This window comes from Fringilla coelebs (assembly GCF_963513975.1).
Source record: "Fringilla coelebs genome assembly, chromosome: 2".
NCBI lineage: Eukaryota > Metazoa > Chordata > Aves > Passeriformes > Fringillidae > Fringilla > Fringilla coelebs.
The window spans coordinates 16,881,493-16,894,175 of record NC_140029.1 but is presented as its reverse complement, the minus strand read 5'-3'; the positions used below and the strand labels follow the sequence as shown (position 1 = coordinate 16,894,175).

The window sequence follows — 12,683 nt, the reverse complement described above, 5'->3', positions numbered from 1 at the left end:
ATCATTCACACATGGCCCTGTGGGCACTGTGAAGACTGAAAGGGAAATGTCTGCCCTGAACAGCACCCTCACAAATGACAGAATACACCAGGAAAACAGGAACAAAAGATGTGGCCAAGGATGGGGGCATCCTATTCAGACCCTGAACAAATCCCAAAGATGTACTAGGTTGGTGAGGACACAAGGGGTTTGGCATGCAGTTTTCTCTGTCATTGAGTTGAGTACCTCTTGTCTTACGTGAGAAGTGCTTAGAAGCTCTGTGAAGACCTGCCTCGTTTCTCACTTGTCCTGGGGAAGAGAAGGACTGTCCCACAGACAGCTTCCCAGGGAAGAGACAGGCTGGGAAGCACAGGCAGGGTCCTCAGCAGCCTCTGCAGTGCCAAGGAACCAGAGTGCCTGTCACATTCCCATTGTCGCTACGGAACACAAAAGAACACGGGCGCACACCGCTGCTCTCAAGGTGAAGAGCAAAAAGAGGAAGTTTATTTTCTGACTCCAACATTTATAGTTTTCTAAAAGTGACAGTGGATTGGAGGGTGACAGTGCCACCTCTCCAATGACACTGGACAAACCAACAGTCCATCAAAGTTCTCTTCCTCCATAAAGGAATGCAAAACAATGTGCTGTTTACAGAAAGCATGTGAGAAAGTTCTCTAAAAGAATGCCAACATCAGAAAGCTTAGAAAATCTTAAAAGATCAGGGCGACACCCATCATCTGATGTCCCTGCCCCAGCAAAAGAGCTTTAGATGAGAAACCCATCACTGTCAGGTGTTGCTCTGGCACTGACTTGGTGGGGAAAGAGCATGGCATCGTGCCCCTGCCAGGGTGGCCAGGGTTTCCAAGGGCACTGGGGTATGTCCAAGTCTCTAGCTGCAGTCACATGGTACTTTTTCCTAGAGGTATGAGGGAAATTGTGTGTATACCCATGCTTGTAGGTGTAGTCACTGAAGTTATGATAAGGTTGCTATTGTTCGGCTGGGCGCTGGAAAAGCTGACAAGCCAGCAGCCTTATTTGCAATGAACAGCAGCCCCACCAACACACTCCCTTTGCATGGGCATCTTTCAATTGTTAATAAAGATGGGACAGGAAAGTAGCTCATCCAAACAGCTACTTGCAGCTCCTGTCGGTGGGGTTTGCCACTGGCAAGGTTGAGAGGGAACACAGCTGTTGAAAACAGAGTGGTTGTCCCACCTTCAAGGAGCTCCAGACTCCAGTGTCCCTGCTGGGTAAGCCTGGCACTCTCTTTGCCATCACTGGGAAGTAGCAACTGCAGAGGGAGCTACTTTGAAGGTCCTGAGCTTGCTGTAGGATGTGGGACACGAACAGCAAAGAAGCAACTCTAGATTTTTACCAGAGTTGTAGGCTTAAACCCCCTGGGTGCTCCAGTGGTTACACGAGTACATTGGGGGAAGCATACATTCGGGACATACAAGGCTGGCTATAAATAAAATTCACATCACACTCAGCACTTGCCTCAATGAAACATTTATGCACTAAATAGCATGATGAAGTTGGATGTGCTGCCAGGCTGCCTAGTCTTTGAAATAATCTGGTCTTCCTCAGAATTAATTTTCTTGCACTGTGTTGCACACAAACGCAGCAGGCAGTAACTGACTGCTGACCTGGGCAGTAGCTGAGGAAGAGGCTGATCATGTTGAATTCTGCTGCTGCTGGCATAGGCCTATTTATGCAAAGCTGGATCAACATCCAGCTTTCTTATGACATTGAATCACACAAGAAAAAGTCACCATTTTTACATGAAATAGCTAGAAAACATGGTATATGCTAAAATGACAGGTCAACGTCAACCACCTTAATGCTGGAGAAGAAGCACTTTCCTAAGCAGAGCCTGGCATGGGCTGCTGGCCACCTTTGGGTGCATCCTGCACCCCTGCATCAGGGTGTGCAAAGAGGTGGCGTTTCACTAAGTGCACAGCCCCCAGCACCTCTGTCTCCTGCAAAGGGCTTGGCTCATTACAGCCTCTTAAGCATAACTGGGCACTGGAATAGGCTTATTCACTAGTCTGATCCTTTTTAATTTTGGGTTTTGTCTTTTGGAACCTGGCTACTTTAATAAGGATTTGGTAGCTGCCAGTTCAGTTTTGCCTGTGCAGAATTCAGGGCTGATAGCTCTGGGTGCTGGCCCTTCATATGTAGGCAACTTCCTTGCTCGCTGCTCCAATTCCCTCCAGGCTGCACACTTCTACACACCTTACAACAAATTGTGTTTTCTCTCTGAACCAGGAAATATAGGAAATTATCTTTTTTTCTTTCTTCCCCTGACAGGTAATAGCAACTATAATACACATAGAAATAATAGAAAGTTGAGAAACAGAAGGGTCTGGGAAGGGGGGAAGCAAGTGTCTATAGAAGCAGACGGAGTTGTGGGGGGAAACCCCTGGATCTATCAAATAAATAGAGCAGAAATCTTTCTTGCTTGGCCTTTGTGGTGTTATTATTAGAACAACCACGCCTGAGTGCACTAAAGCCGCACAACCTTCAAGCATCCACATCCAGCTCTGCTATGGCAGGATCCTTTTTCTGCTTGGCTAAAAGAGGGAGAGAATGAGAGGATGTGAAGATGAGAAGGATCTGTAAATGATAAATATGATCAGCTTCAATAAAACAGCTATTTGGAAATCTTCAAAGAATCTTCTCTTGAGAAGAGCCATTAGTGTATATCTGTTTGACACTGGTTGTTAGGAAACCAGCCAATGTTAATGGATCCCCAGAATGGAATAGAGAATCCATTTAAATGGTCTCTTGTCATTTTGTCATCCCACAAGGCAAAAAAAAAACCACCCAAACCAACAATTACTTTAACTCAGGAATGAAATGAAGTGATAGTTTATATGATTCACTTGTATAGTCTAAATTGATCGAAGTGCACACTAAAAATATGTTAACAGACTATATCTGATGCCTGAAATGTAGCATTTCCTATCTCTGTATTGGCTTTTTTCCTCATTCAGTGTGATGTCCAGCTGTTAATCATTTAAAGACTGTGGCTTTACAGTTTCTATATTGCTTTATTTATTATGCATGTTACGATGATGCTGAGGGGCTACAGCCAGGCGCAGGCTCAGCATTGTAAAAACAGCCTGCAGTGTGAAACACTGAGTAAAGGAAGTGCTGGCTGAAAGAGATACCTTATCCTCATTTCACAGAACAGAGATATAGGGAGCCTTACTATTTGATGCCTGCTCCTAGCAAAAGCGTATGGGAAAGCTTTGACTGCACATTTCTTCTAGATCTTAGCCCAGTGGCCTTTGTCTGCTGAATTACCCTGCCACAGGGGTGGCTTTTTTCTTTTAGTGGAAGTAAGAGATTCAGTCCTGTGAAGAAAATTAGATGTTCAGTAGTCCTTAAAGCTCACAGGCCACTCCTGTGGTTGCATCCTCTGGCTTCAGCTCCCAGCAATGGTGGCCAGTTCCCAGGGGCAATCAGTGAGGATCAGGCAAAATGTCATTGCAGAAGAACAGGCAATGTGCAAAGGACAGGGAAGGACGCGCAAAGGACAATGTGCAAGGAATGAAATGGAAGCAGGTCCTTTTTTTGGCAAGCTTTTACTCACTGCTTAGTTTTTTCCCTCTTACCTCCTTCCAGGAGTTTTTTCAGAGTTTTGCTGCTCTGAGGTTGGGATGCTGTTCCACAAACATCCAGACTAACTGCATTCATTGCGGGTTTATACTTACTTATCCTTGGGCCAGCATTGTCCTCCACCCTACCCAGTGCTGCTCCCTCCTTCTGAGCATCTTCCCCACTGCAGGCTGAGAACATTCATCCCCTCGGATCTTTTCTTGCCAGCACTTTAGTTTCTATTTCGGACCTCCTAGAAAATCCACTCCAGCTTTGGAGTATTTTAAAGGACTGGTCAGTTCAGCGAGTATTGTGCAATATTTCTATTTTCTTGGTGTCAGGGGGGTATATTCCCCATTACCACGAATCAGAGATCCTGCAGGGAAAGGTGAGAAGACATGGATGGGTGCTGGCTGGTAGTGTAAGCTTCTTAATGCTCTATCATTTGAAGATAAGCAATGTATTTGTGGTTTTTCTCCTGGGACAGCATTGTGCACAGCTCTGCCAGGTGTGCTGGCTAAGGGAGACTTGTTGGGTGGCTAAGAGGTCATGCTATTTCATCTGTCAACAGCAACGTGTGTCTGCAACAGTAGGTGTGTAGCAGAGCTTGCATGAACTTGGTTTCATTTTTAAGTCTCACACAAAGTATATTAACCCAACTCCTACTCCTATTTGTAAAACACTATTGCCAAGGCCAAAAGAGCTTTCTACAAGCTAAATTTTGCAGCAAAATCTATTCTAGTCTGATGAAATGTCTGAAAATTTCGTAAGTAGGTAAAACTTTCCACTCACTTACTGATATTCATCACAGACAACTACTAGCACTTCAGTCTAGACAGATTTTTCTGGGAGTAGGAAGGAGCTGCTTGTGCCTGCCTTTTCATTAGCCTGCAGGGTACATTATGTGATCATGAATATCACACGCCCTAGGCAATACAAAGAATGGGTGGGGTATCATTTTTGTCCTGAGCAGAGCTTCCCAAGGAGGAAGTGTGGCTCAGAACAGGATCAGGGCATTTGTGTCTCAGTACCTTGTATGGAAAACAGACATAGTGCTTCGTTACCTTCAAGGGGTAAAGGAGATATAAAATCAGCTCCTGTGAGTGAGGCATTTCCCTACTGCAGTGGTAACAGACAGACAAGCCATCAAAAGCTCTGCCTGCAACTTGGCAACATTATGTTTTTGCAATGTCAAAAATTTAATTAGTAAATCCTCATGATGAACAAGCACTGACAGGTTGCCATCATTCATCCTACTACCTTCCTCCTCTATCATTTTTTTCTCCCCCCAGTGCCATTCCCTGCACTGACACCATGCCAGTCACATGGAGCAGCACTAAAAATGTGCTGAAAAGTTACTGAAACCCCACCTGCAAAAATCCACTGATAAGCAAAGCAAGGCTCCCTACCAGACAGAGAGTTTGGGGTGTCTTCATTTTTGCCAAAGCTCTGAGAACCTGAGCTTCAGCAGGTCTGTTCATCATATCATACCACCACCTCCATCGTGACACCTACAAATTTTGGTGAACTGTTGGGGTTTTTTTCTAATCAAAGAAACTGATAGTCTCTCATTATCCCACACGTGGCAGCATGGTTCCTAGGTTTCTCCTCTTCTGTCTGCTCCTTCATTGTTCTCCAACTGTACTTTCCCAGTTCTTTCCCTACACAAAGCACTGGTATGCCTTCAGGCTGAGTGAATGTTGTTTTGCACTAAAGAAAGCAATAAAACAAGAAAGACCAAAGCATCTCCACCAAAGAGCCATTCTCTGCCATGGTGCCCTGGCTACCCCTCAAAAAAACTAAGAGAGTGTACAAGCAGGAAAGTAGATGAGACCCTCAAATATGCAAAGGAGAGTAGTGCCTGGCCAGTGGGGGCACCAGTGTGAGGCACACTGGTTCTCTGGCTTCTGACTGGGAAGGGAAGCCCAGGAGGTACCTCCTGTGCATGAGGGTGCCTGTGTCACACTGCGCTGTCCTGTGAGCAAAGCAGCTGCAGCAGCTCCTTGGCGTCACACTGGAGCCTGTCTGCATCGGTGCCTGTGGCAGAAACGAGCCCAGTGCTAGCCCTGAGGATGTGCCACCTGCTCTGCTCAGGATGAGCCTGCTCCCTGCTGCTGGCTGGGGCAGAGTGCTGGCATCTCCCACGGCCCTCCACTCCTGCTTTAGCCCTTGGAATGCTACCTACTGTGTACCCTGTGGCTGGGAATAGTCCATGGGACCCCCATGAGTCCCAGCGCTCCCGAGAAATTATCTCAAACTTTTAGTTGACTTAATTCATATAATTTTCAGAGGCAGACTTCTGGGATTTCTCTTTGGAGGAACTGAAGTGTTCCTGTCCCTCAGAAGTCCCTGTCTATTAAAGAAACCTCTTTTGATGGGGGACAGACAAAGTCTCTCAGCAGGGCAAGCAGTTAATCTCAGTCGTTACACCCCGGCAGGCAATGAACTAGCAACCTGTGTCAGAAACTAGTTGTGTGTAACATGATGTAGTGAAAGAGCACATTGGCAGGAGAATGAGTAAATGGGAGACCTATTCCTCCCACTGCCTTTGCTCAAAATGTCACTGTGAAAAGACTGCTTCTTTGCATTTTGTTTTGCTGTCTATAAAATTATTACCCCTTTGTCCATTTATATAAGAAAATGATATAGTATCATTCACCTGCTTGCCTCCATAGATCCATTTGCAATCTGGTAAAAGGGCATTAGCTAAAGGCTAACTGGTATAATATGATGTGGAAACACAGAGAAGATAATGTTTGCTGCTATTTTATTGAGAATAAGGCTGCTGTAACAAACCCAGTGCCTGTTCTTGACAATGCAGTTCCAAACAAGAACCTTTCCTTTTCAGCTAAGTTGATGGAAGAGAGACTGGAAGTCTTATGTTGGGCTCTATTTTTTATCCTACAGCTGTCTCCAACCTTGATGCAGAGAGCAAACTGAGTGTCTATTACCGAGCACCTTGGCATCAGCAAAGGAACATCTTCCTCCCCTCCACCAGACCGCCCTGCGTGGAGGAGCTGCACCACCACGCCAAGCAGCACCTGCGAGCCTTGCGCAGAGGTAGGTGCTCCCCCATGCTCCAGCTCCTCAGACAAAACACCTCTCCATGGTCCACTCCAGGCAGCAGAAGGATGCTCAGGCACAAGCACACAGAGCTGTAGGCACTGATCTACACTGGGACTTAGGTACTTGTGCTAAGAAATCACAGAAGTGTAGAATCACAGGATGGTTTGGGTTTGAAGGGACCTTAAAGATTTTCTAGTCCCAGCCCGCTTCACAAGGGCTGAAACAGCAGCCCAGTGGTATTAGTCTCCACAAAAACCGAGCTGTCTGCTCAGGGTTTCTAAGCACGATACTGGAGGATGCCTGTGTCCTTCAAGAGTGGCAGCTGAAAGTCAGGTGACAGATGTCTTGGACAGCTTGGAAGGGTTGGGCAGGTCTCCCCTTCCCAGGCTAGGGAACATTTTCTGACATCACCTAACAAACTGCAGACTGGTGGTCTCAAAGCAATACAGAGACGAAGCAGGAACAACAGGGTCACAACCAGGCTCCTGGATTCCTGCCATAAAGAGAATTTACTAGATGCAAACATCTGGATGGTCCAACAACAGCACATTAAGGGGAAGGCAAAAGATGGGGAAAGGCCTGTTTTCACTGGGAACCTAACCAAGGGAAAATTATTACCAGGACATAAGACAAAATAGGCAAACAAGCCTGTCTTTCTCCTGTGCCATAAGGAGGGAGAAAACCCATGCAGGTCAGACTTAAAATGTTCAGCAGCAGCCTCCTGTCTTGAAGCGTTTTGCACCAACAGCTCTAATTGCCTTGCTCATTTATTACTGTTATTAGCTTATAATAATTATCGATTACTTAGAACTGCAGAGCATCTGTTAGCTGGATTAGATGTTCCAATTAATTACCACATTTGACTGTCTCTGCAAGTTTTAGGTCAGGAACACACTGTGGATGCAGTGTGTCTTCATGGCATGGCAGAGAGGGATACAGCCAAATTGCAGCCACAGCAGTGCTGGAGTAGAGCAGAAGTTCTTATCTGTTCTCGGCAGCTCTGCTTTGCAACTGTCCCAGAACCAGGCTGATCTTTGCCTGCCATCTTGTGGGCAGGAGAAATCCTGACAGCAGCATGTGAAGGCAGCTCCGGAAAATGTCCCATGATTTTAAAGTCACAAATCTTCGTTTTGGCAATTTCCCATCCTCCACAATTTATGGCAGCTGTGCAGATTCACCAGGCATCTTGTCATGTGCTGCTTTATTTTCAAAATAACTGCATATATGGCAATGAAATTTTAGTCTGAAATTTACTCTAAACGTGTTTATTGTGTCTCAACTCTCTATCAGAATTTCATTATCTCTTTATCTGTTTAACCAGGAGCAATTAAAATGAAATTTTAGGTCAGAAAACAGCTATGCTAGCAGCAAACATTGTTGATTGGACCACAGCTAGTGGAGCAGGTGAATATGTTATCTCCTTTCAGCAGCACTCCATGCAAACAGTAATTATCTGTCACCTTTAAAATTAGAGATGGAAAGTCCATGAGTCCATTCTGCCATTCACTTGGAAGGTTCCAGACACTTGGGACTGATGCTGGAAGAGGACAGAATATTGTGAGCACATGCTGAATGAAGACTCCTGTGGGCCTAGGGTGGATAAAGATCTTGACCTTCCCAGGATGGTCTCCTTCATGCTGGAACCAGAGCATTATCACTGCAACAACCTTCATGATGTCAAGCCACTGCTCAGGACTTAGCACTGCCATGCAGCCAGGGAATAAAATCCCACCTGGAGCTGTGTTTCTGGTTTTTCCCCTAAGAGTAATATATTTATATGGGTAGGATGCAGGAGGCATAGTTATTGCATCTCAACATTTCAAGGCAATAGGAGCTGCAGATTCCTGTTGGAAATCAGACCTTGGGTCTCAAGTGCCTAGGAGATAGCTTAATTGTGTCTTGGGAAAAATGGTATAAATCTCATCTGGGGGCAATTCAGCTGCAGTGCATATGCTGGGGTGCATTGTATGGGCATTGCTCTTCTGGGCACACAGATGCAGTAAGTGTCTCTCCCCTTCAGCTGCAACAAGAATCATTTGTACCAGTCACTGGGGAAGAGAAGAACCTTTGTCTTTGGAGTCCATTGTCCTCTACCTGTCTCTGTTGTGCTGTAGAGATATTAGTATGTTTTTAACACTTTGAAAGACTTGTGTCTCTTTCTCATTCAAAACAGAACACCGAAGCCGAGGTGATAACAGAGAGCAAAAAGTCCAAGGCCCCATTGCTGTGGTGGCTCCCCCCTTTCCTCCCTTCCCTGCAATCTGCAGCCAAAAGAGGCAAGCGATAAAGGACCGGCATTTGCTACCAGTAAGTCTTTCACTACAGCTACCACATACAAATACATTTTTAGCATGGTGGGACCCAGGTGTGGCAGTGCTTCACAAGTGTCCCCTCCCCAAGCTGATGCAGTACAACAGAGGTGACCTTAAAGACTGTCAGCAGCAAAATGCAGGTCACAGCTTCCAGCAGCCAGCCCCAGGGCAGCAGTTCTCAATCAGAAACCTCTTCTTTTTTACCTATGGCCAGCACACATGTGCTCTCATTCACACATTCCTCCACAAGTTCTCCACATTCACCACTCAGGCTGTAGAGGTAGGACTTTGAGGACCCTCCCATAATTTCAGAAATTGCTGTCATTTCAGCCCTGGCATTAGCATTGCCAGGAGCAAAGAGTTCAAGGGCTTTGAGTGCCAGCCTAAGGCCTGTGTGTGTGCAGGAGGTTTAGAAGCATAACTCCAGCTACAAGAAGCCACACTTTTCATAGTCCTGTTTGGCAATGTTCGTCTCCGTGCAGTTTTTTAGATGTTTCATGTCTCACACATGTCCTTGCAACCAGCCAAGCAGGAACTCCAGCTGAAGATCTGGTCCTGTACATCTGTGCTGACTTGCCACTGCTGCATTGATTTGAAATCAAGTTAGCTTAGACAATATGGTATTTATCACTGTTAAAGGAAGACAACTTTAAAGACAGAGTTAAAGACAACTTTAACTCTGATTAGGTCCATAAGTCCCACTGGCTTCAACTGGACGTTGGTATTTCTGTGGCTCTGGGTGTTTTACTCACAGAAGTGTCATAATAGCTAATTTTGCCCTGTACTAAGAGCCATTGCATTATTTAAAAGGTGTACCTCAGACCTGGACTTGGCTTTTAAGTTTGTCTAATGCCAGCCCTCAGTCAGATTGTAATAGATCTGCTCTGCATCTGCCAGGTCGGGGACAATGGCATCTCAAGAGATGCCACACCTGTGAGTACATTATAAGCTCAGTGATGATTCAGTCACCACACTGAATCATCACTTACTTAGCTTAAAAATCCAAGTGCATTCATCCTAATCCATTGTATTAACCACATTTAAATACTATAATGCTAAAGCACTCATAGTGTAAAAGACTCAATGTAAACAAGTCACACCTGCCCAGGAACCAAAACATCAGCCAATCAGTCCATAGGAAAAGTTCTCTTTCTCATTTAAAAAGCATGAAATACATAATAAGATTTGCATTAGTTTGACTGTTTCAGCTTTTTGGCTGCTTACGTGGTTAGTTTTGAGGACAGCATCACCATCACTGCAGGCTAGGTTAAGTTTGCAGGCCTTATGATTCTACCTAAAGGAGATATCCTGATGTTAAAGGACAGGACAGAAAAGAGTTTGAAGACAGAAGAAACGGGATTACCTGTTTCTTCTTGACAAGTCATCATCACAGCTAGTGCTGTGGTAGGGTCATTGAAAGGTAAAGGGAGGGTGATGCCATGTTAAGGATCAGAACCAGTTACAGAGGATAGTGTGGACAGGCTATTGAACATAGAGCTCTCTTAGTATCAGATGGGGAACAAGGCATCTCTTTTGAAATTCCATACACACTGCTTAAAGGCCTGAACCTTTACTGTGTTTGGAAAACAACGAGTGCATTTTATACATTACTTCCATCTGTGGAACACAAAATAATAACAAATAGTGAGCAACTCTCTGAGCCCTGTATTAGTTGACAAAATTAAGTCATGCTGAATGCAGATGTCTTGGCTATATCTGCAACTCCACCTTTTTCTTGTCAAGAAGAAAAACATTAAACTTTGTGCCCACCCATATCAGACCTTTTGGAAACTGACCGGATTCAGTGCTCCCCTAAGGAGAAGCAAACAAGAGCTTTTGGAGGACTGTTGTTCTGTTGATTTCAAGGCATCTGGAAATGTTCTGCTTTGGAAATTGCAAATACACTGCACCCAGAGTACTTCAAATACCTTGACAGATTTCTGAGAAAACCCCTTGTAAATGGGGCAACTTAAAAACTGAAAGAGAATAAGGCAAGGCGAAGCTGCAGATGAATGTTCTGTCTGGCAGAGGTTAATCAGAGATTGTTACAAGCCACTGCAACAGTGAATAGCTAATTGATATTGTTCCAGCCTTCATGATATAATGATACCATTACAAGAAAAAGTTGAGAATGCTATTATTGGCCAGCTCGCTCTTTTTGGCATAAGCTTTTTTTTGACCGACATCTGCAAAAGTTTATCTGCTTCAGGGACTGCCAGTAATGTTTGATATCTGATTCCAGTTGATGGTATCATCTAGTCATCAAGGAACTAAAGATGCTAAATCCACAAGAATTTTTATTCATGGCACAGCGGTATGGTGTGTATTCCACTCTTCCAATGCATTCCGAAGGTGCTGAAGGGAGCAATACAACACAACCAAAAGAGCTCCTTTTTGCGTTTCTGTTAAATTAGGAAAGGGACCAACAAGAAGTTGGGAAATTTTTGAAAGTTACAGGGTCTGACTTTTCCAAACTGGCTATCTAAGTCAAATGCATGTATTAAGATACTCAAATAAGAATCTTGATTTTGAGCGATGTTCTTATTACCACTGTGAGACCTGTGGGAACTACCACTGCTGAAAGTTACTGAGAAAACAGGTCACTTAAATCTGAGTAAAGGTTCCCTATGTGTGTACCTTTTGGCTGCTGCTACCAACTAGGTGGCTATGAGCTCTTCCAGAGATCTTGCATACTGTATACTAAAACTAGAGAATCAATCACAACAGATGAAGATTCACTTTTAATCACAGCTCTGTTTACAGGGAGAAAGATGTCAAAGTCCCACAAATTCCAAGAAAGGACAAATGAATTCAAGTTCAAAGCAAGTAATGCCAATATAAATGGGTCTGGAAAGATGTTTCGGACTGTTCCATCACAAGATCATTTTGTTGTGGAGAAAGAGTAGAGAACTAGAAATGGAATAGGCTCTTTCATGTCTACTCTTGTTACAGGAAATGCCCTGATTTGGCTGATGAAATGTCCACTTAGCCCAAAGGCCAGAAAGGGATCCTTGAGGACAGAGCATAAGAACTGGCATGGTTTATGCTGTTTATTGTCCCATGATTTAGCCTTCCAGTTTCATACAGAAACTGGTTACAGAGTTCCTGGGCCAGAGATCAAACACAGAATAATAGCCACCAAAGAACCTCTCTGAGTTGACTGTGAGACTTGTTTAATCTGATTTTTTAGCAAATTTACACCTTCAGCCTCAATAGCATCCTGTGACAATGACCTTAAAAATCTGTTTGAAAATCCAGCTTTTGTTTGTTTCAAACCCAGTATCGCATAATTTCATCATCTCCCTTCTGGTTCTCAGACTATGAGAAACAGTAAGCATTGCTTTCTCATTCCCTTTCTCCATGCTCCTCATGGTTTTGCAGACTTGACTTCACTTAACTTTCCTATCCATTCCAGTCATTCATTTTTAAAGCTGAAAAACTGGCATACTTAGTCTCTCTCTACACTAAAGAAATATAGAACCCAACACATGTAAAAGTATAATTCATTCCAGTATTTTTGCCAATGAAGAAGAAGAAGAAGAAGAACTCAAAGTAAACCAAAAATAATCTGAGGAGAGTATGAGAAAGTTATGGACTTGCTAAAATGAGGAAAATATTTCTTACACATGTTCCCATGACAACCCTGCCTGTAGCACTGCTGAGGCCAGTCACTGAGTGTGAAGATGCTGTGTCATTCCAACTGCATTTCAGACTTCTCTTTAA

The 12,683-nt window shown here is 44.2% G+C and overlaps 1 protein-coding gene across 1 annotated transcript in view; it reads left to right on the top strand.

The window, feature by feature from the left end:
• The window catches only part of NHS (NHS actin remodeling regulator), a gene marked incomplete at its 5' end in the record, with an annotated part of 241,744 nt that overhangs the window by 211,338 nt on the left and 17,723 nt on the right, over window positions 1-12,683 (top strand). Inside the window, 2 exons of the mRNA XM_084226455.1 lie at window positions 6,490-6,642; window positions 8,822-8,955. Of these exons, the coding sequence (XP_084082581.1) occupies window positions 6,490-6,642; window positions 8,822-8,955 (287 nt within the window). The remainder of the gene's footprint in view (window positions 1-6,489; window positions 6,643-8,821; window positions 8,956-12,683) is intronic.